The 27,809-nt window shown below is 42.6% G+C and overlaps 3 protein-coding genes across 3 annotated transcripts in view; all 3 read left to right on the top strand.

Moving 5' to 3' along the window:
• LOC311132761 (protein lifeguard 1-like) overlaps positions 1–5,298 on the top strand; it is a 29,076-nt gene extending 23,778 nt beyond the window's left edge. The window contains exons 6-7 of the mRNA XM_084166057.1: positions 18–161; positions 2,027–5,298. Coding sequence (XP_084022183.1) covers positions 18–161; positions 2,027–2,176 — 294 coding nt within the window. The 3' untranslated portion in view covers positions 2,177–5,298. The remainder of the gene's footprint in view (positions 1–17; positions 162–2,026) is intronic.
• Positions 5,299–8,785: 3,487 nt separating this feature from the next.
• Positions 8,786–10,599, top strand: LOC311131875 (cation channel sperm-associated auxiliary subunit TMEM249-like; the record flags this gene model as incomplete). The annotated part of the gene is made up of 5 exons (XM_084164997.1): positions 8,786–8,897; positions 9,039–9,139; positions 9,382–9,574; positions 9,747–9,832; positions 10,453–10,599. 5 exons carry the CDS (start codon positions 8,786–8,788, stop codon positions 10,597–10,599), a joined length of 639 nt encoding a protein of 212 aa, XP_084021123.1.
• A 3,838-nt stretch (positions 10,600–14,437) lies between these two features.
• LOC311132757 (regulation of nuclear pre-mRNA domain-containing protein 1A-like) lies at positions 14,438–26,408 on the top strand. Its single transcript, XM_084166053.1, has 7 exons — positions 14,438–14,768; positions 17,377–17,506; positions 17,612–17,718; positions 18,268–18,362; positions 18,720–18,846; positions 23,389–23,564; positions 25,699–26,408. The coding sequence occupies exons 1-7, from the start codon at positions 14,618–14,620 to the stop codon at positions 25,852–25,854; spliced, it is 942 nt and encodes a 313-aa protein (XP_084022179.1). The 5' UTR covers positions 14,438–14,617; the 3' UTR covers positions 25,855–26,408.
• Positions 26,409–27,809: the final 1,401 nt, after the last annotated feature.

The following is a 27,809-nucleotide window of genomic DNA, read 5'->3' as shown; positions in this document are numbered from 1 at the left end:
TTTCTCCCCTAATCTAGAGCAAGTATGACTTCACTTCCTGTCGGGGCGTTCTGTTCGTGTGTCTGATCGTCCTGCTGCTCTTCTCCATCCTCTGCATCTTCATCCGCCACAGGATCCTCCACATCGTCTACGCCTCCCTGGGAGCCCTGCTCTTCACCTGCGTAAGTAGAGGAACTCGCCTGCATTTTAATGATGGATTGCATTTACATTGCACTTTTCAAAGTGCCCAAAAGGTCTTCATGTTTTAAGGGGGGCACTCGCCTCATCCACCGCCATTGTGTCACCTGTGAAAGTGTACTAAGTAAACGTGGCGTGGTTGACTATCAGGGCAAATTTATGTATAAAAGGTCTGTTGTTTACTAGGGATGTCTGTCATTATAATCAATGTTATGGTGCATATGGGATGGTTGCTAAATTACAGGGTTGTGGCAGGGCTATACCAAGGACGTATATAAACCCTGGCTTCAACACAGCACCACCGATCAGTCATCTAGTGTGTATATATGTAGTTGGGCTATACCCATTGCGTGTTAGTGAGGATGGAGGGAGAGGACAGCGTGTTAGTGAGGATGGAGGGAGAGGACAGCGTGTTAGTGAGGATGGAGGGAGAGGACAGCGTGTTAGTGAGGATGGAGGGAGAGGACAGCGTGTTAGTGAGGATGGAGGGAGAGGACAGCGTGTTAGTGAGGATGGAGTGAGAGGACAGCGTGTTAGTGAGGATGGAGGGAGAGGACAGCGTGTTGGTGAGGATGGAGGGAGAGGACAGTGTGTTAGTGAGGATGGAGGGAGAGGACAGCGTGTTAGTGAGGATGGAGGAAGAGGACAGTGTGTTATTGAGGATGGAGGGAGAGGACAGTGTGTTGGTGAGGATGGAGGGAGAGGACAGCGTGTTGGTGAGGATGGAGGGAGAGGACAGCGTGTTAGTGAGGATGGAGGGAGAGGACAGCGTTTTAGTGAGGATGGAGTGAGAGGACAGCGTGTTAGTGAGGATGGAGGGAGGAGACAGCGTGTTAGTGAGGATGGAGGGAGGGGACAGCGTGTTAGTGAGGATGGAGGGAGGGGACAGCGTGTTAGTGAGGATGGAGGGAGGGGACAGCGTGTTAGTGAGGATGGAGGGAGAGGACAGCGTGTTAGTGAGGATGGAGGGAGAGGACAGCGTGTTAGTGAGGATGGAGGGAGAGGAAAGCGTGTTAGTGAGGATGGAGGGAGAGGACAGTGTGTTAGTGAGGATGGAGGGAGGGGACAGCGTGTTAGTGAGGATGGAGGGAGAGGACAGCATGTTAGTGAGGATGGAGGGAGGGGACAGCGTGTTAGTGAGGATGGAGGGAGGGGACAGCGTGTTAGTGAGGATGGAGGGAGAGGACAGCGTGTTAGTGAGGATGGAGGGAGAGGACAGCGTGTTAGTGAGGATGGAGGGAGAGGACAGCGTGTTAGTGAGGATGGAGGGAGAGGACAGCGTGTTAGTGAGGATGGAGGGAGGGGTCAGCGTGTTAGTGAGGATGGAGGGAGGGGACAGCATGTTAGTGAGTATGGAGTGAGAGGACAGCGTGTTAGTGAGGATGGAGTGAGAGGACAGCGTGTTAGTGAGGATGGAGGGAGGGGACAGCGTGTTAGTGAGGATGGAGAGAGAGGACAGCGTGTTAGTGAGGATGGAGGGAGAGGACAGCGTGTTAGTGAGGATGGAGGGAGAGGGCAGTTTGAATTCCAATGGTTGGTTGTGGGATATGGTAGAGACGTGAAGGAGAGAGGATGAAGAAAGACCATTTTACAGATGAGAACATTATTTCTATTTTATTCAGCATAGTCTATGATGATTTCAGGCTAATGCAGTATGGCAGAACATCACTGGTAACTTTTGTGGTTATAAGAATATGAAGCATTAAAAAACCAGCATAACCTGAAAATCCATGTGATGTACCTACTTAGGTCTGTATGCAAAGCGTTACAATTCTGCCCTACATGATTGCCTGATTGAATGTCTCTCTTGCCATAATAATTCCTGACTCCATGTTCTGTGTGGTTGTAGTTCTTGGCTGTGGACACCCAGCTCCTCCTGGGCAACAAGAAGCTGGCTCTGAGTCCAGAGGAGTACATCTTCGCCGCTCTCAACCTCTACACAGACATCATCAACATCTTCCTCTACATCCTGGCTCTCGTGGGCCGTTCCCGTGAGTGATGTAGCGGCGCCCTCTAGGGGAAAGGGAGAGGAAGGCAGCCAGGAGGACTGAATGATGCTCTTTTCCCCTCGCTGTCTTTTTGTATGATTTGTTCCACTTTTTGAGGTTCCCTCTCCCATTTGTATGTTAAACCTCCCCGCCTTCACCCCACCCCCTTCAGGAGATGAATTGGGTGACAGAAAAAGGGGTTCTGTCACCTATAGCAGCAGGCCTGTCATAGAGCGCAGCAAAGAACACTTATGAAGTTATTTATTTAAAATTCTATTTAAGTATGTTATTGTAAGTTATTCTGATATTATTATTTTATTTTTTTCTACATTCCTTGTTTGTTTTTACGCATTCTGCTTGCTCTGTCCTCCTTGGCAATCTGCTTCTACTTACAGAGAGATTGTAGCTAACTAGTATATCACTTCTGAACAACATTAGCTGAACAAACACTATAGAACTCTCCTGTCCTCTGCGATTTTGGCGCTCTTCCTTGCCTTGTAGATGAAGCACTGTAGAGAGATTGAGAGGCAAGAAAGTTTTATGGTATCTGATAGAGAGAGCAGCGCTGTGATGCAGGCCAGCGCTTTTTAAGGAGGAAACGTAGAAACTAGAAACAACACCTTTCCTGCTATATTCTCCCACTTTGGTCTTCCCTTGTTTTCCTGCCAATGTAAAGTAACTCTGCATGGCACCTGAAACACAGCTGAGATGAGCTGAATAGATTCATAAAAACCCTTCAGAGGGATACCTCTCCTAGCCTGCTTGTTACGTAGCTGTACATAGATCTGTGTGAACTGGATATGACGCTTAGTTCCCTAACCAGCTCTCTCTAGGCATGCCTGGGGAGTGTATGACTGATGACATCACTACGCATCGCTAACCAGTACAAAGACCAAAACTCTAATAAGATGTGAATGGCAGAGCACCCAGCTATTAAAGCGAGATGGCGCACCTCTTACCCACTCGTTTGTGTTGTTAACATGGATGTTCAACACTAATACACATGAGTATATGTGTAATTGAGATGCTTTTGTAGAAGCTAAGTGTGGAATGTCCCATTGGCTTCTTTTGGATAAATGTTTTCCCTCTTATTTTTCGCGTATCCTTACTAATTCCTCGTTTGTCTCTTTGCCTTCATGTATAGTAAATAGTATAGTGTTGTTTTTTTCTCTCCATTATTGCTAATGTGAAATGTTTAGGTATTGGAATTTCGGAACACTTTTATACAGAGCTGTTACAAGAATATCACTAGTTGCTTGTGAATTTTTTTTTCTTTTTTTTTACTGACATGTAGTAGAACACAGAGATTGAAGGATATAAGTTATTAATTATATATTTATTGAAGTTGCTGTAGAAGGCAGGGCTGCTGTGAAGTTGAAAGTGAACGAGCAGGAAACTCAACACTTTCCTGTCATTCTGAATGATGCATGGTGAAAGGGCCTCCTAGGAGAGGGAAGATTATTATTGACAGTCTGCATCCCAAATAGCACCCTATTCCCTAATATAGTGCACTTCTTTTGACCTCTGGGCCCTGGTCAAATGTAGTGCACTATATAGGGAATATGGTGCCTTTTGGGACGAAGAGGGGCATATAGTCTGAGGTTTCCTGCTCAAACATGAAGGATTAGTGTCAATACTTGACTCTTGACGGTAGAACAAGGAGAGGCTGGATGCACAGAATTAAGGACTAGTCACTAGAGAAAAAAATCTTAGTTTTAACACTCCACTACTACCAATGCTGACCAAGCCATTGATATGTTGTCCATTTGAAACTAGACACTAAGTTACATCCACTAATATGAATACCATTTTGAAAACCACATCAAAGTCTTGAATCTCTCAGATCAAGTTATGATTTGACTCCTGTTGCACGATCCTTCCCCATTGTTGCATGTACTGTGATTGCACACTGGGCAGTGTTCTAGCTGTTTCTTTGAATCATGTTGAACAAAGAATAATCATAACGATAGAAGTTACATTGTTGTGCTGCCTACAGCCCTGTTTTGTTAAACCATTTTGATTGAATTATTGTGTTTGAATCTAACTAAATGTGTATACACTGAGTGTACAAATCATTAGGAACAGCCTCAATTCTACAAGGTGTCGAAAGCGTTCCACAGGGATGCTGGCCCATGTTGACGCTAATGCTTCCCACAGTTGTGTCAAGTTGGCTGCATGTGCTTTGGGTGGTGGACCATTTCTTGAATCACATGGGAAACTATTGAGCGTGAAAAACCCAGCAGCGTTGCAGTTCTTGACACACTCAAACCGGTGCGCCTGGCAGCTACTACCATGCCCCGTTCAAAGGCACTTCAATCTTTTGTCTTGCCCATTCACCCTCTGAATGGCACACATACACAATCCATGTCTCAATTGTCTCAAGGCTTAAAAATCCTTATTTAACCTGTCTCCTTCCCTTCATCTTCATCTACACTGATTGAAGTGGATTTAACAGGTGACATCAATAAGGGATCATAGCTTTCACCTGGATTCACCTGGTCACTGTCATGGAAATAGCAGGTGTTCCTAATGTTTTGTACACTCAGTGTATTATATAACTCCTTAGTGGTTTGATGTGTATAGAGTAATTTGGGCTTTGTATTTCTGTTTGCACTGTAAATTTGCATTAAAATGAACTGGAGTTGCATTCCTCTACACTGCTCTTCACTTTTCATTAAAAGAGATACAACAGAAAAAAATATTGTGTGTGGTTTGAACCACTGATTGATGCTAAGGCTATAATAGCACTTCTTGTATTAAAAGCTGTTTATTGTGGAAGGGGCATGTGAATGAAATTTTATTGTGTTGAAAATGTCTTTGGTGTCATAAACAAACAATCCTTGGTTACTTCCTGTGCTTGGTAAAGATATGAGGGGGGGCCATCATGACGACCTCCTTAGGACCATCTGGCAGAACTCCCAGAATATGTTCTATAAGTTAAGATAGGAGACAGAGCCAGTCACATGTAGGAACCAATCAATCATGTTTATGTAGGTTTTAATGTAGCCGTAAATAAGGCATTATGTAAGGAACGCACTTTTAGAGCTCCCTTCAGACCGGTACTTTATACATCTAAGTTTGACTGTGACCTCTCCAGCTTGCTGACAATAAAGAGTGATTCATTTAATATTGACTTCGAGTGTCCCTGTGTTGAATTTCCACGACAGGCAAATTAATAGACATGGGGCATGAGACTATAATTATACTATACAGTCATGATTGATAGGCTATACATTACAAACTTCTCTGAGACCAATAATGGCAACCTAAACATGAAGAAGAAGAATCCTAATGGTTGGCACAAGCCACTCCTCCCCCCACCACCTGACTACCCCCTGAGGGGCCTAAGGCTGCGTCCCAAATGGCACCTATTCACTTTATTGTGCACTACTTTTGACCAGGGCACATAGGGCTCTGGGAAATGTACTGCACTATATAGGGAATAGGGTAACATTTGGGACGCATTCAGAGTTGTTTCTGATGTCACAGACCAGTACCCTGCCCTGAACTTTAGTCGCTGTCACTAGCCGGCTACCACCCGGTTACTCTGTTGCCCTACAGTGAGGGAAAAAATAATTTGATCCCCTGCTGATTTTGTACGTTTGCCCACTGACAAAGAAATGATCAGTCTATAATTTTAATGGTAGGTTTATTTGAACAGTGAGAGACAGAATAACGCATGTCAAAAATGTTATAAATTGATTTGCATTTTAATGAGGGAAATAAGTACCTTCTTAAAAGTTAATTTGTGGAATTTCTTTCCTTCTTAATGCGTTTGAGCCAATCAGTTGTGTTGTGACAAGGAAGCAGGGGTATACAGAAGATAGCCCTATTTGGTAAAAGACCAAGTCCATATTATGGCAAGAACAGCTCAAATAAGCAAAGAGAAAAGACAGTCCAACTTTACTTTAAGACATGGTCAGTCAATCTGGAAAATTGCTTTGAAACTTTGAAAGTTTCTTAAAGCGCAGTCACAAAAACCATCATGCGCTATGATGAAACTGGCTCTCATGAGGACCGCCACAGGAATGGAAAACCCGGAGTTACCCCTGATGCAGAGGATAAGTTCATTAGAGTTACCAGCCTCAGAAATTACAGCCCAAATAAATGCTTCACAGAGTTCAAGTAACAGACACATCTCAACATCAACTGTTCAGAGGGGACAGTGTGAATCAGAACTTCATGGTTGAATTGCTGCAAAGAAACCACTACTAAAGGACACCAATAATAAGAAGAGATCTGCTTGGACCAAGAAACACGAGCAATGGACATTAGACCGGTGGAAATTTGTCCTTTGGTCTGGAGTCCAAATTGGTCTGGAGTCCAAATTGGTTAAAACCGCTGTGTCTTTGTGAGACGCGTGTGGGTGAACAGATGATCTCCGCATGTGTAGTTCACACCGTAAAGCATGGAGGAGGTGTTATGGTGTGGGGGTGCTTTGCTGGTGACACTGTCTGTGATTTATTTAGAATTCAAGGCACACTTAACCAGCATGGCTACCACAGCATTCTGCAGCGATACGCCATCCCATCTGGTTTGGGCTTAGTGGGACTATCATTTGTTTTTCAACAGGACAATAACCCAATACACCTCCAGGCTGTGTAAGGGCTATTTTACCAAGAAGGAGAGTGATGGAGTGCTGCATCAGATGACCTGGCCTCCACAATCACCCAACCTCAACCCAATTAAGATGGTTTGGGATGAGTCGGACGGCAGAGTGAAGGAAAAGCAGCCAACAAGTGCTCAGCATATGTGGGAACTCCTTCAAGACTGTTGGAAAAGCATTCCAGGTGAAACTGGTTGAGAGAATGCCAAGAGTGTGCAAAGCTGTCATCAAGGCAAAGGGTGGCTATTTGAAGAATCTCAAATATAAAATATATTTTGATTTGTTTAACACTTTTTTGGTTACTACATGATTCCATATGTGTTATTTCATAGTTTTGATGTCTTCACTATTATTCTACAATGTAAAAAAAATAGTACAAATAAAGAAAACCCCTTGAATGAGTAGGTGTGTCTAAACTTTGGACTGGTAGTGTATAGACCAGGTGGCTGGTCTCAGACGATCCCGCAGGTGAAGAAGCCGGATGTGGAGGTCCTGAGCTGGGGTGGTTACACGTGGTCTGCGGTTGTGTGGCCGGTTGGACGTACTGCCAAATTCTCTAAAACGACGTTGTAGGCGGCTTATGGTAGTGCAATTAACATTAAGTTCTCTGGCAACAGCTCTGGTGGACATTCCTGTAGTAAGCATGCCAATTGCACGCTCCCTCAAAACTTGAGACATCTGTGGCATTGTGTTGTGTGACAAAACTGCACATTTTAGAGTGGCCTTTTATTGTCCCCTGCACAAGTTGCACCTGTGTAATGACCATGTTGTTTAATCAGCTTCTTGATATGCCACACCTGTCAGGTGGATGGAATATCTTGGCAAAGGAGAAATGCTCACTAACAGGGATGTAAAAAAAAAATGTGTGCACAAAATTTGAGGGGAATAAGCTATTTGTGTGTATGGAACATTTCTGGGATTTTTTATTTCAGCTCATTAAACATGGCACCAAAACTTTACATGTTGCGTTTATATTTTTGTTTGGACTCCGACATTGCTCGTCCTAATATTTCCATATTTCTTAATTCCATTATTTTACTTAATTTAACCCTAACCTTAAATTAAGACCAAAAAGCACATTTTGGTGTTCATTCATTTTTTCAATATAGCCAATTTTGACTTTGTGGCTGTGCTATCTAGTGGACACCTCTCCTTGTTTTTGATCATTTAAATTAAGTGCTTAATGAGCCATTGGATGCTGCTGAGTCATTGCTTGCCACATTTTAACCGAGACACCACAAGGAAATATGTAGTTCTCTAAGGAGGTCAAATGGAGTCATCCTCTGTTATCTGTCATCAAGATTTATGTTTTATAGCTAATGAGAGCAAACTACATGCAGCATGCATACATTGTTATCTCCCTTCAGGTTTTGGTTCCGTTGCCCGTCTGTTATGTTCACTTGACAGTGGTAAGATGTTGTCTCACTACACAGGGGGGTAGCAAAAACACATAAGCCAACATGAAACAGCAGCCACATTCAGAAATTATTTATATGTACATTACTTTTAATAATATTACTTGCTATTGAATGAGCACATTCACGTGGTACAAAAATTGGTGATCACACCACATTTAACTCCCTGAGGACATATTTAGCAAAACTGCAACTACGGAGAATAATTGTGAATAGAGAACGCTGTAAGACATGTCAGCTCACAGCTCTTAAGGGCTATGAGCCCTTTCTGTTTTTGGGGAGCTCAGTAGAATAGAATCCCTAGGGCTCTAGAATGTTATCAGACAACAAGAATTACTTAGTTACCACGACAACCTATTGTTGTTAATTTACTGTCTTCCATCTTCCACTGTAGGAGGCAGAAGGTTTAGGGATTTGGTTACAGAACATCATGTATTTTTGACTAATACATGCATAACAACGAGTGTGAGTATATTGCATGATACACTTTGATACTTTAATTTGACTCTTTATACTAAAATGACGCTGTAATGCAACTTTCGATTATAGACATTATGCTTTTCTCTCATGTGACCCTCTCTATTTTGTCTGTTAGCACCATGACTATCGGGATTTTTGGCACGTGGGACCATCAGTTCAATGCCACTGAGCAAGCACTCACAGACAAGATGAAGAACAACCCTTGCTATCCATTCACTATAGTGAAGGACAGTAAGAGATCTATCGTTAACTTCTCTCATTTATAGTTAACTGTTCTTTTATAGCCATCTCAAATGATTTGGTTTCAGTTGTTTTGTTTTCAAATGGTCCTTTAGTTGGTTTGCCGGTTGATGGTGATATGATTTGTTGCAGTGTTTGTTCTTGAATACCTGCATGAAAACATCTGGAAAGGTTCACTGCTACTGATCGCCTCCACCATTGGAACAGCCTGCTACATGAACATGGAGTTTGGGGTGTGTGAGTGCTCCCATGAGGAATAGACACACAACCTGAAATTTCCTGACATCCTGCTAATTCTCTCTTTTATATACCAATTGAAAAGGGAAAATTGTAAACACATCTCACATGTTTAGTTTTCCTTTTGTGAGCAGGTATAAACCTCATACCATTAACTGTAGTCCTAGCCCTTTCTTCAGTCGTTCTCCCTTCGACTGACCTTACCATAACCTTTAAGCTTTACCTCTTCCTGGTTCAGGACCATCACAAGTATACTGGGTTCCTGGTGTTCAGCCTGTGTCTCTCTCTGTGGCTGGTCTTTTCCGGGGCCTTCCGCCGGCGCCTGGTGATCGATCACAAGAAGAAGGAGTACCGCTACTACATTCACACACACCTACGTCACAGGGGCCCCTTGCACCAGATCTACATACGCATGATAGCACAGAAGAGTGGTGAGGTCCTAGTACTGTTACTCCTTTTCTGTCGGTGGGGAATTGTGATCCTTCATTCATATCAGTCATGGGCTATTGGTGCTGAGATAAGGGATGGATGAATAGATGTCCAGCAAACAGACTGGTTTAAGTCTCAAGGCACTGCAGGCTAATGTTCATGACCTAATTTCAGGACAGGGACTGCTGATGTACAAGCTGATGCTAAATGGATACAAGATTGAAGAGAGGGAGCTCAGTGGCTTCTCAGAGAAATATGAGGTATCATTGCTGAGTAAAATGACTATTGCCATTAGATGAGGGTTCTGGGCCCGTATCCACAAAGCGTAGGAGTGCTGATCTAGGATCAGGTCCCAATCTGTCCATATAATCTTATTCATTATGATTTATAGGGCTAAACTGATCCTAGATCAACATTTTACATTTTAGTCATTTAGCAGACGCTCTTATCCAGAGCGACTTACAGTTAGTGAATACCTTTCCCCGTGGGAATCGAACCCACAACCCTGGCGTTGCAACGCCATGCTCTATCAACTGAGCTACATCCCTGCCGGCCATTCCCTCCCCTACCCTGGGCCAATTGTGCGCCGCCCATGAGTCTCCCGGTCGCGGCCGGCTGCGACAGAGCCTCGATTTGAACCAGGATCTCTAGTGGCACAGTTAGCACTGCGATGCAGTGCCTTAGACCACTGCGCCACTCAGGAGGCAACCCTCCTACTCTGAGACGCTTTGTGGATATGGGCCCTGGCCTGCTTCTCATCAAGCAATCATATATTTTAATAAACATCTGACCATAATGTAGTACGTGGTCGATAACACTGCCCATTCCTTCCCTGACTCATCCACTTATATTACAGCAAAAATTTATTTTTATTTCACAGCTGTTGGAGTGCCAGGGCAGGAGGATAGCGACGAAACTCAACCTCAATTACTTTGACTACCAAGACACTTCGAAACGCCACCTTGTCTTCCACAGGCCCAAAATCATCCTGTCTGCCAACAATGATTGCAACAATCCACCTGTTTGAGGATGAGGAAGTTCCTCTGTGATCAATCACGTGGTGCTGTCAGTGTCCCTGCTATGTTGCCTTTACCCTATCCATATTCCATAAACAGCCCAAATTCAAAGATGAAATATTGTGTTTCCAAATGTCTCTGCATGTATTTTTCATGAGTTTTCAAATATCTCTTGAAATCATTGAATTGGTCTTTGACACCCAAGTTTATCAAATCATGTTGCCATCCCCAATATTATGCTTCAACTGTGACTGATCTTTCCACATTGCAACATAATACAGTCAGAATCAACACAGTTCTTGAGAATGTAAGAATGAAACACTAACAGTGTTTTACTAGCCAGATCCCGCCTTCCTTCTAGAATGAGCCAATGAAAATACAGAAACAGGCGTGCACGTAAATTAACAGGGCTAGTGTGTATATCAAGGTTACCGTGTTCGTAATTTTCTAGCCAAATGGGCTACTTTGAAAACGATGTCGCGGGTGAAAATGTATTGGTCGCGGGTGGCGGCTTTTTGGGGTACTTCTAAATTGCACCGCGGCCGCAATGGCATGTATCTTTAAAAAATATATATACAGTATATTTCACTGTGACCTGCTGCTGCTGACTATCAGGCAGTGTGCAGTCTGTTACTGAGTGAGTGAGGGAGTGGCGGGGAAGGGGAGGGCCGGAGGGGTGTGTGTGTGTGTGTGTGTGTGTGTGTGTGTGTGTGTGTGTGTGTGTGTGTGTGTGTGTGTGTGTGTGTGTGTGTGTGTGTGTGTGTGTGTGTGTGTGTGTGTGTGTGTGTGTGGGTTGAGAGCACTGGTTGAGATAGTGCTGCTGCAGAGGCAGCTGACTCACGCAGACAGAGCAGAACGCGCACACGTCGTGACAACTTTTTACCAGTTGTAGGTAGGCTATTATGGAGACATCCTTTTTCTGTAAAACATATTAACGCGTTAGAACTGATACAACGGCAACAAAGCATTGGAAAACGACTTTATCTGCATTGCTTGCTGTTTGGGGTTTTAGGCTGGATTCCTGTATAGCACTTTGTGACATCTGCTGATGTAAAAAAGGGCTTTATAAATACATTTGATTGATTGATTGAGATACATTCTAAATTGCATTCTAATGTCGACTTTTCTTATGGATAACCGTATCAAGCTAAGGGTTTTACTCATGCTCAGTTCTAGGGGTCTGGAGTGCTGTGAGATTGGACGTTTGAAATGGAAGTTATGGAACTCCCTCGCGTGCTTCTGTTATGGGAAAAAGTCCATAATGAAAATGACATTAAATGTGGAGAATGATAGGGTACATTTGCATATGTTGGCCATCAAGTACGCTATTAATGTATCATTCTCCACATTTAATGTCAGTTTCATTGTGGACTTTTCCCTGAAATGAGATGTTGGCATATCAGGGGCTATAGGCTACCTGCATCTAGCTCAGCAAACCATGGCAAAGTTGAATTGCAATTATAAACCCAGATTTTTGTCAGTAGCCTATGCCTATTGAAATAAAAAGTCAATCTCGCAAATAGGCCATTGATAACGGTTTGTAGTCTTAACATCTGGCACATAATAATGGCACAATTGCCAGAAAATAGACTAACATTAGTTTTTTGAAGTTCATCCAAGTGTTTCTTGCACAGAGATTTCGAGATCCTCTGTCCAACTTTCATCACTCAAACCATCCTGTCGGATTTATCTATAGTTATGCACATGTGCAAACAGGATTTATTTAAGCAATAAGGCCCGAGGGGTGTGGTATATGGCCAATATACTATGGCTAAGGGCTGTTCTAATGCACAACGCAACGCAGAGTGCTAAGTACACAGCCCTTAGCCTTGGTATATTGGCTATATATCACAAACCCCAAGGTGCCTTTGAGCCCTGAATGTTGATTGGTTGAAAGCCATGGTATATCAGACTTTGAGCCCTGAATGCTGAATGCTGATTGGTTGAAAGCCATTGTATATCAGACCGTGTACCACAGAACAACAAAAAAATAATTTGTACTGTTCTAATTACGTTGGTAACCAGTTTATAATAGCAATAAGGCACCTCGGGGGTTTGTGGTAGAGTGCATTCGGAAAGTATTCAGACCCCTTCCCTTTTTCCACATTTTGTTACGTTACAGCCTTATTCTAAAATGGATTAAATAATTATTTTCCTCATCAATCTACACACAATAACCCATAATGTCAAAGTTAAAAAAGGTTTTTAGAAATGTTTGCAAATGTATTAAAAATAAAAAACAGAAATACCTTATTTACATAAGTATTCAGACCCTTTGCGATGAGACTCGAAATTGAGCTCAGGTGCATCCTGTTTCCATTGATCATCCTTGAGATGTTTCTACAACTTGATTGGAATCCACCTGTGGTAAATTCAATTGATTGAACATGATTTGGAAAGGCACACGCCTGTCTATGTAAGTTCCCACAGTTGACAGTGCATGGCAGAGCAAAAACCAAGCCATGAGGTCAAAGAAATTGTCCGTAGAGCTCCGAGACAGCATTGTGTTGAGGCACAGATTTGGGGAAGGGTGCCAAAAAAAATTCTGCAGCATTGAAGGTCCCCAAGAACATAGTGGCCTCCATCATTCTTAAATGGAAGAAGTTTGGAACCACCAAGACTCTTCCTAGAGCTGGCCGCGCAGCTAAACTGAGCAATCGGGGAACCCGATGGTCACTCTGACAGAGCTCCAGAGTTCCTCTATGGAGATGGGAGAACCTTCCAGAAGGACAACCATCTTTGCAGCACTCCACCAATCAGGCCTTTATGGTAGAGTGGCCAGACGTAAGCCACTCCTCAGTAAAAGGCACATGACAGCCCGCTTGGAGTTTGTCAAAAGCCACCTAAAGGACTCTCAGACCATGAGAAACCAGATTCTCTGGTCTGATGAAACAACGTGTGCTTAGGACAACGGCCCTAAGCACACAGCCAAGACAACGCAGGAGTGGCTTCGGGACAAGTCTCTGAATGTCTTTGAGTGGCCCAGCCAGAGCCTGGACTTGAACCCGATCTAACATTCCTGGAGAGATCTGAAAATCGCTGTGGAGTGACGCTCCCCATCCAACCTGACAGAGCTTGAGAGGATCTGCAGAGAAGAATGGGAGAAACTCCCCAAATGCAGGTGTGCCAAGCTTGTAGCGTCATACCCAAGAAGACTTGTAATCGCTGCCAAAGGTGCTTCAACAAAGTACTGAGTAAAGCGTCTGAAGGCTTATGGAAATGTGATATTTCCGTTTTTTTTTTTTTCTAAATTTTCTAAAATGTCTAAAAACCTGTTTTTGCTTTGTAATTATGGGGTATTGTGTGTAGATTGATGAAGGGGAAAAAAACGATTTAATTCATTTTAGAATAAGGCTGTAATGTAACAAAATGTGGAAAAAGTCAACTGGTCTGAATACTTTCCGAATGCACTGTATATGGCCAATATACCATGGCTAAGGGCTATGTGCTAAGAACAGCCCTTAGCCATGGTATATTGGCCATATACCACACCTCCTCGGGCATTATTGCTTAATCATAGCAGTCAAAACAAATTAAATCAACAGTGATCGATGGAAAATGATCTGGAGATTTATCTTTTCTCTTGCGACATTCTTAAACTCGCAAGAATTATTATTTTGATGGAAAACATAATTTTGCTTCATAGCCTAGGTTGTTAAAAATGACTTCGATATTCCTTCTTAATTTGCTTGATAACATTATGGGAGAAGGGTTTATTGGATAAATGTGGCAACACTTCTCTTGCTGCGAAAAAAGTTGCCATGCCTTGTGGGATGGTTTTCAGAGGTCGTTAGTAAATAAAGTTTAGCTAGACCACATTTTACCTAGACCTGGCAACCCTGGTGTATATGTTAGATACCTCTCGCTCTGAACAGCGACAACTGACCCCGCGTCCGTCTGCAGACACAGGGCGGCAGCTTTTGCACAACACAGCCAGCTAGGTAGATTGCTAACGTTAGCTGTATGATCTAGCTAGCATCCAATATCTGGTATTAAACGATTTTCTCATTATTTGACATTATCGTTGACATGTCGGCCTTTTCAGAGGCAGCTTTGGAGAAGAAACTATCGGAGCTTAGCAATTCCCAACAAAGTGTCCAGACTCTGTCACTGTGGCTTATACATCATAGAAAACACTCGAAGACCATCGTCAACGTTTGGTTCAACGAATTGAAAAAAGGTAATGTTAGCTAGCTAAAATATATTAATCAATATTAACATGTATCTCCAAGTTTTGTTCAGTTAGCTATGAATGATTAACGTACACAATCTAAGTGTAGCTAACTAGCTAATGTTAGATAACATTTTATGTTTGTTTACTTGCAAAGGTTACTGTGTAGCTAGCCAGCGCTTTCATTAGACCACATCCCAACCAACTAATGTTAGCTGCTAACTAGCTAATGTTAGATAACATTTTATGTTTGTTTACTTGCAAAGGTTACTGTGTAGCTAGCCAGCGCTTTCATTAGACCACATCCCAACCAACTAATGTTAGCTACTAGCTAGCTATGTCATTAACTTTTCTCTAATCTAAATGAAGTCAGTTTGTTAGTAAAGTATTGAACCGCCAGTAACTGTAGCTAGATGGCTTTGTGGCTAAACTTTTTTGCTAATCGTGTAGTTATTAATGCTTGCTATTTAACTTCACTTTAGTTTGTTAGCTAGCTAGCTCTCTCCTCTCCCAACAGTGCCAGGGTGGGGTAGTCATCGTCACACGGTGGAGGCATGTCCACAATCAAGCGTAGATGTTAACAATCCCCCTGTTAAGGTCTTGCTTGTATGGTTAACTAGACTGACACGAGGCCCCATTCAGGCCACTCAGCTGCAACCTAGCTACGTTACCTCACAAGTCTAGTCCTTCTAAAGTTTACATTTAGTTGGATGCCTAGCTAATTTGTATCTCAATAAAGTTACGTCATTGGAGTGATTGCTCAGATAGTGAATGAGATTGCAATAGCTACTAGTTAGTCATTTGAGTCCTAAAACCAGGCAATCTTGTTACAGCTAAAGAGCCCCTCGCATTGGGACCATACTTCACTGTCAGACATTTCCTACTAAATTGTTCCATTTAAAAGCAGGGTAAGGTAGCTAACCCACATGTGACCAAGGGTCAGCATTGCTGCCCATCAACGTTTACACATGTAGTTAGGTTATATGTGCTGCATGCACCTGCTCAAAAAGTGCCTATCCACGAACTTCTCTGCATCACTGCACATGAGGGATGGGCTATATTTGTGAAATGTTGTCTGCAAAATAGGGTGACAGACCGACATTAGCCTACCTATTTGACTCATCTAGGCCTACATTCCCTGCTTTGCCAATAAAAGTTCACAATAAAATGAAGACCTAGAAACACAAATATGACCTTTGTATCTAAGGATTTCTCAGACTACACTGCCACAAGGTCTCAATGTGTGAATACCTTTGGGAACCTGTTATGACTGCCAAATTCACTTATAGAAAGGTGCAGGGTGGCTTTCAAGTTTTTGTTGTTGATTGGGTTCAGGTCATTTGTGGTGTTTTGCCATGTGAAATTGGTGATCAGTTCACAGATGTTGAGTGTTTCATTTCAAACATAATGCTTAAAATGTACTAGGGAAGAAGACAATCTGCATTGGCATAAATCTTACCTAGTAAAATCAATTTACCTGGTCAAATAAGGTTTTTAAAACCCCATCTGTTGTGGATGACATTAACCTATCTTATCTAGCCTACTGCATAGATATAAATGTATGAGGTCTGAGCTTGTGTGCTAGCTAGTTGGTTAGGAGTGGTATTTTGATGCACGCTCTCGGTTTTCCTTTGGGTAACAGAGCCTAATGATATCCCAGTTGGACCTCTGTATTTTGGGAGCTGCTGACTCTTTTCTGTGGACTGGGAATAGCATTGGATGTCTTCTCATTTCTCTGCCTCAGAGGGTTCTCTGTAGCCGACTCGTGGTTAGAGTTGTGGTCTCATTTTCTAGGTTTCTTATTTCCTGTTTCTTTGTCATCACTGTGCTTGGTGTTTGATGCTCACTAACCACAAATCACAAAAAGGGCTGTCTCTGGCTTCAAGTCCTTATGAACAGCTATGAAGTCTGATTTTGTGCTGTGTACAGTCAGTGATTGTCTAAATCTCCAATGCCGACAATTCACAGTTCAGTGTCGGTAGATCAAAGCTGTGAGCCATTGCAAAGGATGCATCTAGGCCCTCTTTCTAGACTCTTGCACATTAATGGAGCTGGGGTTTAAATTAGATAAGTGGTGTGCAGTTCCTAAAATGTCCTCTTTTTCATAAGGGCTCCTTGTCACCATGGTGAGTGAGTGAGTGTGTGTGTGTGTGTGTGTACAGGGCAGTGGCTTGGGGAGATGGGCCCAGTCGTGTCACTTGGGGCTGATTTGCTCTCTCAATACATGAACCAGGAAGAGGCATGTCCAGCTTTGCGTTTATTTTCTTAGCCTTGGAGCAAGAATAACCCCCATCCTCCTAGAGACAGATCTTCCTCATACCATAGAGCTATATAACACCACCTGTTTATCAACTGCATTATAATGTGTGGGCTATGTAGATTAGGCTATATTATGCAGCGTCATACTTTTCTGCTCTTATAGTCAGCCAGTGTTGGCGTGTTAAGGCCTAAGTGAGCTCTAAGTTAATTTTGTGTAGTCTGTCTGAGTGTCAAGAAAGGTATCCTGAGGTGAAGCTCAGCAGATGTATTTGTTGACACTTGCCTGTGTTGCTAGGCTTTGTGTAGTTTAACTCTGCTCTGAATCAGTTTCCCACAGTTGACTGATCTCTGTCTGCAGCCAAGGTATCCAGGAAGCTCACCTTCCTCTACCTCGCCAACGACGTCATCCAGAACAGCAAGAAGAAAGGACCCGAGTTCACCCAGGACTTTGCTCCTGTCATTGTTGATGCCTTCAAACATGTGTCTAGGTGAGGGGTGAGATGCACAGTCAAATCTGTCTCCAGCTGTTTTCCCTACAGTAGTAATTGGGGCATGAGCCTGTTGATGGTAATTAGATGTGTGTGTACGTGCAGGGAAGGAGAGGACGGCTGTAAGAAACAGCTGGGCCGGGTTCTGTCCATCTGGCAGGAGAGAGCTGTGTATGAAAACAACCTGCTGGACCAGCTCTCACGCGTCCTGCGTAAGTACCCTCCTAACCAAGACACCTCTGGTTTGTTTCACCCCTCTAAGTGGCTTCCTCGTCTGAAAACATGGTGCTTTCTCTCCATGTCCTCCATCTACTCTGATCTGAAAACATGGTGCTTTCTCTCCATGTCCTCCATCTACTCTGATCTGAAAACACGGTGCTTTCTCTCCATGTCCTCCATCTACTCTGATCTGAAAACACGGTGCTTTCTCTCCATGTCCTCCATCTACTCTGATCTGAAAACATGGTGCTTTCTCTCCATGTCCTCCATCTACTCTGATCTGAAAACATGGTCCTTTCTCTCCATCTACTCTGATCTGAAAACAGTCCTTTCTCTCCATGTCCTCCGATCTGAAAACATAGTGCTTTCTCTCCATCTACTCTGATCTGAAAACATAGTATGCTTGAAAGGAGGTATTGACATTCCCTAGTCATTACTTCACATAAGTGAGTGTCAATAAAGGATGTGAAATAGTATTGTGCCATCTTCTTTCCATCTCTCTCTGTTCCCATGATCGCTCACCCTGTATATATGTTCCACAGTGGGAGAGAAGAAGGCCAAGAAGAGGCCGTATGAGGAGATTCAACTGGAAGACCTGGACTTGGCCTCCCAAAGCTCCCCTGCAGAGCCCCCACAGGTACAGGCCAACCCAACACCTCACAGGGGGGTGTAATAGCTAGATTAATTTTACCAAACAGGTTATTTTTCGTTGCATTTACCTCTTAGTATCCCACCTAACTGAATAGTTCTTGTATCCACATGGCTTTGTTAAGACATTGCTTTGTTAGTTCTTTGTTTTAGAGGTTTGGTCTACTTTCTGACTGCAATGTGGGACTCTCCTCCTTTATCCCCCCGTCGCTGTAATTTCTTCCTTCTCCTTTTCCTCTCCATTTTCCTGTCCTGCCTTTTCTTCACACCGTGCTCCCCGTCTCTCCTCTCCCCATCTTCCCTCTTTTTCTACCTCTCCTCTACCTGCCCCTTCCTTCCTCGGCAGACGGCAGAGTTAATCCGGGCCCTGCAGGAGCTGGAGAATGCAGCCTCTGGGGACTCAGCACTGCGCCAGCGAATCTCCTCCTTGCCTGCTGAGGTGCAGGACACGTCTCTGCTGCACAGGATCACGGGTAGGCCCTGGCACACACCTCTATCCCACACTCCCATTAGCTACAGTCAGCCATGCTCCAGATCATTTTCATTTCATTTTACCTTTATTTAACTAGGCAAGTCAGTTAAGAACAAATTCTTATTTCCGATGACGGCCTACACCGGCCAAACCCGGACAACGCTGGGCCAATTGTGCGCCGCCCTATGGGACTCCCAATCACGGCCGGTTGTGATACAGCCTGGAATCGAACCAGGGGGTCTGTAGTGACGCCTCAAACACTGAGATGCAGTGCCTTAGACCTCTGCGCCACTCGGGAGAATGCTGTTGTTGGAAGGGGTGGGGGGGTACAGGGTGCTGACCCCTGCTGTTGACCCAGCTGTGTGTAGCCTAGTTTCTGGAAGTGAACGGACCGTGTTAGTGCTGTCCTCTGGAAAAACAACAACCGAGATACCATGCTACATAGAAACACTACTTACAGTCAGTTAAACAGTGAAACAAACCCTACATCGGGTTTATTGTCACATACACAGGATAGGTGCAGTGTAATGTGTTAAACATATTGGGCTCTATTTTAACAAACCTAACGCGATGGTTAATCTAAGTGCAGGCGGTAGCGCTATAGGTTCAGGGGTGTGTCAGAAATATTTTTGCTATTTTCACTTACAATTATCTGTACACTTACTGGCGTTGGCACAAAAGGGCTGGATTTTGATGAATAAACACGTTGTGGGTGTGTCGAGGCTTGGCCCCTCACTGGCCAATCAGAATGTGCTCCATTGCTAAATATGTGGTTGCTTCAAGTTGTGTATTTACGGTCTTTTATATATTGCCTTGGAATCAACTCCAATTCCAATGTTAGTCTGTTATAGTTTGCTAAATGTCTTACAGAAACGAAATAACATAATGTAGACCTATCTTGGCAAAATAGTTAACTTGAAGCCATTTGCAGTCCACATTGTTCTAAGTAATTGCATGGCTTCAATAGCATTCACACTTGTATAGGGGCTAGGCCTACTGTAAATTGCATTATGGCTGAGCATGGACATGCCAAACATTGTAAAAAAAGCAAGATTAAATTCATTATTGATAAGGCCTAAAAAGAGAACAAATAATTATAATCAAGTTCTAAACAAAACAACTTGTTTTAAATAGGCTATGTCACTCTTACAGGCACCATCATTTCTCCCCGTGGGCATATATTATTGAAACAACGCACATCCAAACTTTTTCACAGTAGCTGGACAAAGATCCAATATAAATAGAAAGGGAGAATGTCCTCTCACCGTTCTACTGCTCCCAAATAGACCTGTGTTTTATGAACATCATTGGAACCATCTTACAGATCAGATCACATTCTCACATCTCCAGAAGTTGCATGCGCGCCATGGACGTTGTAACCATAAAACCTGGTGAATCGTTCTAATAAGATTGTAATAAAAGTTTACCAAAAAATACAAGCAATCAGTAAAAAATGTTTTACAACAACAGTGAAAATGTAAAATGTAATGATATCATAAAATCTCTAGGATAAAAAAGACAGGCATTGCTGTTGAACCAGCCTTCGTTATAGGAGGCCTAAGGGAGGGCTTGGGTTTTGAACATATGAAACGGAAAACAAGCCATTGTTGCAGGTTACAGATAACTTCTAAATACAAGGTTCACCGGTATTCACAGAGGTTCTCGTTTCATGATGGCATGGACACATAGCCTGGAGGGGGTTTTACGCACTTCCAAAACGGGACCTGCATGGCTAAAATAATGTGGGCCTGCCTACAATGCATAGATAAAAAGGGAGTGTCAGATCACTGTTTTACTCCTCTCAAATGTTATATTTGAATAAAGCTTTGGTGATTTAAGATGTATTTCCAAGCGGTCTCAGGAGCCAAACCCTTTATCAACAGTCTTGACTACTTCGCGATTGCATTGGGCAGGACAAAAAAAAGCCTTCATTGTGAGAAGGGGAGGCTATGCTTGGTTAAATAAAGTGAAATGGGGGGGGGGGGGGAAACATAAAGGCACCAAAATCACATTAAGCTACTCTTGTTCCATGCGTATATGGGCAGTGTGCATCATAGCTGGATAGGCTGCGTTTCCGCTGTCAAAATTAATGCCATAACCAACTGCATTACCGCTAAAACCAGCTTTTGGTTGGCCTTAAATATCCCTATCAGCGCTGCCTGAAAATAGCACTTTGGATCATCTTTTTAAGGACACACCTCAAATATTTCCACCCCTCCCATCTGAGCACAAGCGAGCTGATATAAGACAGGTAAATTGCTGAACCTGGCGTTAGGGAAGGAAAATGCCAGTTTTTACATAACGAAATGGCAAAATAATGTGCGTTTTAACACTAGCGCCGCCTTAACGCCAGCCGAAAATAGAGCCCATTGTATATTAGTTGGCCCTACAATTAGCAAATCTCTCAATCACATGATACAGTGACGGAAAAAAGTATTTGATCCCCTGCTGATTTTGTACGTTTGCCCACTGACAAAGAAATGATCAGTCTATAATTTTAATGGTAGGTTTATTTGAACAGTGAGAGACAGAATAACAACAACAAAATCCAGAAAAACGCATGTCAAAAATTTTATAAATTGATTTGCATTTTAATGAGGGAAATAAGTATTTGACCCCTCTGCAAAACATGACTTAGTACTTGGTGGCAAAACCCTTGTTGGCAATCACAGAGGTCAGACGTTTCTTGTAGTTGGCCACCAGGTTTGCACACATCTCAGGAGGGATTTTGTTCCACCCCTCTTTGCAGATCTTCTCCAAGTCATTAAGGTTTCGAGGCTGACGTTTGGCAACTCGAACCTTCAGCTCCCTTCACAGATTGTCTATGGAATTAAGGTCTGGAGACTGGCTAGGCCACTCCAGGACCTTAATGTGCCTCTTCTTGAGCCACTCCTTTGTTGCCTTGGCCGTGTGTTTTGGGTCATTGTCATGCTGGAATACCCATCCACGACCCATTTTCAATGACCTGGCTGAGGGAAGGAGGTTCTCACCCAAGATTTGACGGTACATGGCCCCGTCCATCGTCCCTTTGATGCGGTGAAGTTGTCCTGTCCCCTTAGCAGAAAAACACCCCCAAAGCATAATGTTTCCACCTCCATGTTTGACGGTGGGGATGGTGTTCTTGGGGTCATAGGCAGCATTCCTCCTCCTCCAAACACGGCGAGTTGAGTTGATGCCAAAGAGCTCGATTTTGGTCTCATCTGACCACAACACTTTCACCCAGTTCTCCTCTGAATCATTCAGATGTTCATTGGCAAACTTCAGACGGCCCTGTATATGTGCTTTCTTGAGCAGGGGGACCTTGTGGGCGCTGCAGGATTTCAGTCCTTCACGGCGTAGTGTGTTACCAATTGTTTTCTTGGTGACTATGGTCCCAGCTGCCTTGATCAATGACAATATCCTCCTGTGTAGTTCTGGGCTGATTGCTCACCGTTCTCATGATCATTGCAACTCCACGAGGTGAGATCTTGCATGGAGCCCCAGGCCGAGGGAGATTGACAGTTATTTTGTGTTTCTTCCATTTGCGAATAATCGCAACAACTGTTGTCACCCTCTCACGAAGCTGCTTGGCGATGGTCTTGTAGCCCATTCCAGCCTTGTGTAGGTCTACAATCTTGTCCCTGACATCCTTGGAGAGCTCTTTGGTCTTGGCCATGGTGGAGAGTTTGGAATCTGATTGATTGATTGCTTCTGTGGACAGGTGTCTTTTATACAGGTAACAAGCTGAGATTAGGAGCACTCCCTTTAAGAGTGTGCTCCTAATCTCAGCTCGTTACCTGTATAAAAGACACCTGGGAGCCAGAAACCTTTCTGATTGAGATGGGGTCAAATACTTATTTCCCTCATTAAAATGCAAATCGATTTATAACATTTTTGACATGCGTTTTTCTGGATTTTTTTGTTGTAATTCTGTCTCTCACTGTTCAAATAAACCTACCATTAAAGTTATAGACTGATCATTTATTTGTCAGTGGGCAAACGTACAAAATCAGCAGGGGATCAAATACTTTTTTCCCTCACTGTAAGTCCCACCTCTGTCAGCCACAACTGACGAAGGGCTGTTATGTTGGGGATGTAATTTACCCAACAATGCTCATTGGACACACATCCACAAGTATGTCTTACTATACTTGATTTTCCCTAACCCATAAACCTTACCCTAACCGTAATCCCTAAACCTAATTCTAACCTTAACCCCTAAGCCTAAAATATCATTTTTACAAGTGAGGACCGGCAAAATGTCATCACTTCTGAATTTTAGTTGGTTTGCTATTTTTGTGAGGCCTTCTGGTACTCACAAGTATAGTAAAACGTGTATATACACAAACACACACATCAGTGCTTGATATCATTTGTCATCATTGAACTCTGTGTTGTTGTTTTTATCGCACTGCTTTGCTTTATCTTGGCCAGGTCGCAGTTGTAAATGAGAACTTGTTCTCAACTGGCTTACCTGGTTAAATAAAGGTGAAATAAAAAAAAATGTGCCCCAATGAACCATTTTAAGTTAAAGCATTCTCTCCCCCTCCTCTGTGTGTCTCAGATAAAGAGCAGGGTGAGCGCCTGTCCAGGCTGGTGGAGGAGGCGTGCATGCTGTTGGCGGACTTCAGCGGCCGTTTGGCGGCGGAGATCGACGACCGGCGGCAGCTCACGCGCACGCTCACCCTGTTTCTACACAGCCAGAGGGACGGCCTGGCCCAGAACGAGCAGAAACTACAAGTGTGTAAATAGCACCTTCCTTTTTTCACTACACATCCTTTTCTGTCATCCTCCGTCTTCATTGTGTCTATCCGTCTGTCTCGCATGTTGTTTCATTCACTCTTTGTGTGTTTCTGTTTCTGTAGCATGTATTTTCCTCTTGTGTCCTGTATCATTTCACCCTTTCAAGTGGTATGTTTTGCATCTCACCATTTCCCCCATGGTTAGTACAGGCCCGAAGGCTTTAGCAAAGATGACATCTCACTCCATTGCTTGCAAAATGACTACACACTTTCCATTGGTTTCTAATGCACTGTGGAGAAAATAAACTGTTTTGTAATTGCTGAATGCTTAACTGTCCAGCCTTTACCCACAGGAACTGAGCAAGATCAAGTCTTCTGGTCTATGTATCTGCAGTGTATCTGCAGTTCAACAAATCTCTCTTGTAATAAAGAAAAATAAAAGAGAAAATAAAACTGAATCTGTGAGTGCTGTTATTTGATGCTACTTGTGTTTGTACTGGTGGGGGTTGCATTGCATTACTCCAGTCCAATTTATTGACTTTACTTTTGAGTGTCATTATATTAAATACATTTTCATTAAACACTATTTTATTAAGCATAAAAACAATCAAACTTCACCTGTTATGTTATTACATAAGATATTTTTTCTATAACTAAAACACATTTTAAAAACCCAGTTTTGATTCATAAACGGATACTTCATGACTTCAACAAAATAACACAAAACTAGAGCAGAAAAATTGAATGCTATTAAAATTTGTACTCCGTAACAGTAGCCTCAAATGTACAATATGAGTAAAATGTCTTATGCCTCTTACAATAATTTGGAAACTCAATGCACACAGTTAAGAGTTATTACAGACAGGCCCATGTGACATTTGTCCATTTATTTGAAATGAAGTGCATTCAGAGATGGCTAGTGTTATAAACTGAACCTAACATTAAAAATAATATTATTCTTACTCATACTGCGGTAGTTAAAATGCCATTGAAGGTATTTTCAGCAAGTGTAAGTTATATTCATAGTTTGACTGCAAATATTATTTTTGTTTCTTCTCAATTTGAATTGTCAAGCCCCTGAACCAGAGGTGGGCAGCTCTGGTCCTGGAGGGCTGCATTATGTGCAGGCTTTTGTTTCCGCCCAGCAATAACACACCAAATCGTCCCTAGTAATAAGTCTTCCCTAATCATTTAGACCACAATTAGTTTAATCAGGTGTGTTAGTTGGGCTGGAATAAAAAGCTGAACTCTGCAGCTCCCCAGGACTAGAGTTGTCCACCCCCTGTTCTAAACACATGTCTTCTAGTGACAGGGCTATTAGCGTTTGGCTATTTTCTGGCTTACCTTGTGTTCTGGGTTCAGAGTGGTTTTACTCTCCCACATTGAGGATAGAGGTCGATTACATTACTGGGTAAATACTAGCGTAGGGGAGTCCGACATTTCAGTTAAGGGGTTGTTTGTCAAACTGGGCCTTGGTTACAGGCCTTAGCATATCCTTGACTTGCCTATAAGGTTGAATTTCTCCTATACTGTACTATTGATTAGGCTTTTAGCCTTTTTGAATAGTTAGATTAGTCATACTGCCCTAAAAATAGGAGCTAAGGAAACACCTCTGTTTTTCTCTGTAGCAAATAAATGAATAGATCGAACACTAGTATTTCTGTCACTTGAAATGTAATGAAATGATTTCATAGCTCACAACTTTAATGACAGAATGGTTATAGTAAAGGTCTTTCAAAAATATTTACCTTGCCATCCCTCTGATTCTGATGTGAGGATGATGGTTTTCATGAAAAATAAGCAAAATACCAACACACACACCAATAATATAAAACTACTCACAACTCACTTTTTCATTAAACATTTTATTTTAGCCACTTATAAAAGTAAATCGGGCTCCACAATGAAACAGAAATTATTGAATGTCATCAGTTTACTATGATGTGCCCAAGTTCCTTTGTAAATCCACCCTTTCCTAACCATTGTGCTACAAGGTTCACAACTAGCTACAAGGTTTACAGTGAACTCCAAGATGAAGATGTCTAACAATTGAACAGCATATCCAACTCCAAATATAATGTTGTACAAAAAAAGTGTCACATTATTCTTCACACCTATTCTTGTTGTTTCAGGAGTACAAGCGCAAGCTGGCGCGGGTGACCCAGGTACGGAAGGATCTACGTTCTCATCTCAGCAACCTACCAGACCTTTCTGTGCTCCCCAGTGTGACCGGCGGACATTTGCACCTGCCCTCATTGGGCGTCGAGCTTTATGACCCCACAGCCTGACAGCTCACCTGTGCTTCCCATCCCTGACCGACCACCCACCCTCTGATTGACACATCTCTCGCCCTATCATTTAACATGTGGACATCACTTCACTTAGTGGACATCGAAGTCACTTAGTAACCTTTGATTGACGCATCTCCCAACCTATCATTGGCCATATGCTTCTTGCCATTGCGCTACTGTTTGACGTAGGTTCTCTCATCCAATCTTTCCCCATGTAGTCATGTTTATCAAATACCTCTCTTACCCATCATCATGTAACCCTCCCTTTGGTACAGTATATCTCCCTTCTATTCTCTTCACAATAGATCACTCTGATTGGTATAGTATATATAATTTGCGTCCACATCTAATGCTATTTAATGAAGGGTATGACCCATGTTTTCCATACCTAATGCACTCTCTTTCTTCCCCTCTGTTCTTCCTCTGAATACATATACTGGTTTGGTGATTCCCCCTTGGCTTTCACTGACAGTCTTTCCATGCAGAGGAGGCTGGTGGGCGGAGCTATAGGAGGACAGGCTCATTGTAATGGCTGGAATGGAATAAATGGAACGGAGTCACACGTGGTTTCCATGTGTTTGATACTGTTCCATTAATTCCATTCCAGTCATTACAATGAGCCGTCCTCCTATAGCTCATCCCACCAGCCTCCTCTGTTCCCATGATATTCCTCTTCTGTTTCCCCTATCCACCTAACCCCAACCTCTTCAAAATGGTCAGGAAGATATTGTTGTGATATTATTTTTGTATTTATAGTGAATTTAGATAGCACCAGAAATTGTATAATGCAGTAGTCCTAATGAATACATCCCCTCAGTGTGGTATAATTATAATCAGCTGCAGTATTTTGATAATGAACAATTATCATCTTTCTGCGTTCTTTTATAACTGCTATAAGTCGTATTCCCATTATGTGGACACAGCTCACTAGGTCTTAGATCTTGCTCTCGGGGGCTTCACTAATAGCAGGGATTGTTACTGTTCAAGTTCTATATTAATGGCCTTAAAATAATTAAGCCTGTTCAGAAAAGTTATTTTGTCCAGATTTAATTGTGAAATCTTCTTGAAAATGAAATGGACAAGTTGGAAAATGTAAAAGTAACAAGTTTGAATATGTTTTTTTGAGAAAGCGCTTAAGAAAACAAAAACATGCATTGTTCATTGTAAACATTGTTCTTAAAGCAGTAACCAGTTTCTTTCTTAGTTTTAGCACATAGACAAAGTTGCATGTAAATACTAGGAACTAATTGGTTTTATCTGTCAGTCTTGTATCGTCATTATGGGCTTGCCAAGACACACTCTTAGAAACAAAGGTTCTGGATAGAACCAAAAAGTGTTCTATGCTTGCTTCATATATGGCACCCCTTAAGGTTCTATATAGAATCGAAATTGGTCCCAATGGTTCTATATGTAACCCATTTTGGTTCTATATAGAGCCCTTTTGTAGGGTTCTCGGATCAGAACCCCAGGGGTTCTTCACTGAACCAAAATGGGTTACATATAGAACCCTTGGGACCAATTTCAGTTCTATATAGAACCTTAAGGGGTGCCATATATGAAGCAAGCATAGAACACTTTTTGGTTCTATCCAGAACCTTTTTTTCTAAGAGTGCATGGTAGTCATTCCAATAAATGCCTGTGTCTCATTGCAGACGCATCTCTATAGAAGTTTGATGTCTCCATAATAGTTTAAGCCTTTCCCATATTGGAACAAGTGAGTGGAGACATCAGTGTTGTGTGCTCTTTTACTGTATTACCTACTGCCCCCTGGTTTGAACCTCTACTGAAGGTTGTTCAGCCACCTATGACAGCTATGCTCTTTGAAGAACTTGAGGGGGCACACTGTTTGCTAAACTACACCTTATAACTTATGTCACTGATTTGTAAGTGTTCATTGAAACACAGATTGTTGTAATGCGTTGTTCTCAGAACCAAATAAACAGCCAAACATA

Source organism: Coregonus lavaretus (genome assembly GCF_964263955.1).
Source record: "Coregonus lavaretus genome assembly, chromosome: 7".
Classification (NCBI taxonomy): Eukaryota; Metazoa; Chordata; class Actinopteri; order Salmoniformes; family Salmonidae; genus Coregonus; species Coregonus lavaretus.
This window is presented reverse-complemented; position numbering and strand designations above follow the sequence as displayed.

What these genes read in the sequence shown, in the direction of transcription:
- LOC311132757 (XM_084166053.1), top strand. Translation starts at nt 14,618, where the DNA reads ATGTCGGCCTTTTCAGAGGCAGCTTTGGAGAAGAAACTATCGGAGCTT. An exon ending in CCAGCTCTCACGCGTCCTGC is followed by an intron (nt 17,719 to 18,267) that starts GTAAGTACCCTC and finishes TATGTTCCACAG; the next exon opens with TGGGAGAGAAGAAGGCCAAG. An exon ending in AGAACGAGCAGAAACTACAA is followed by an intron (nt 23,565 to 25,698) that starts GTGTGTAAATAG and finishes TTGTTGTTTCAG; the next exon opens with GAGTACAAGCGCAAGCTGGC.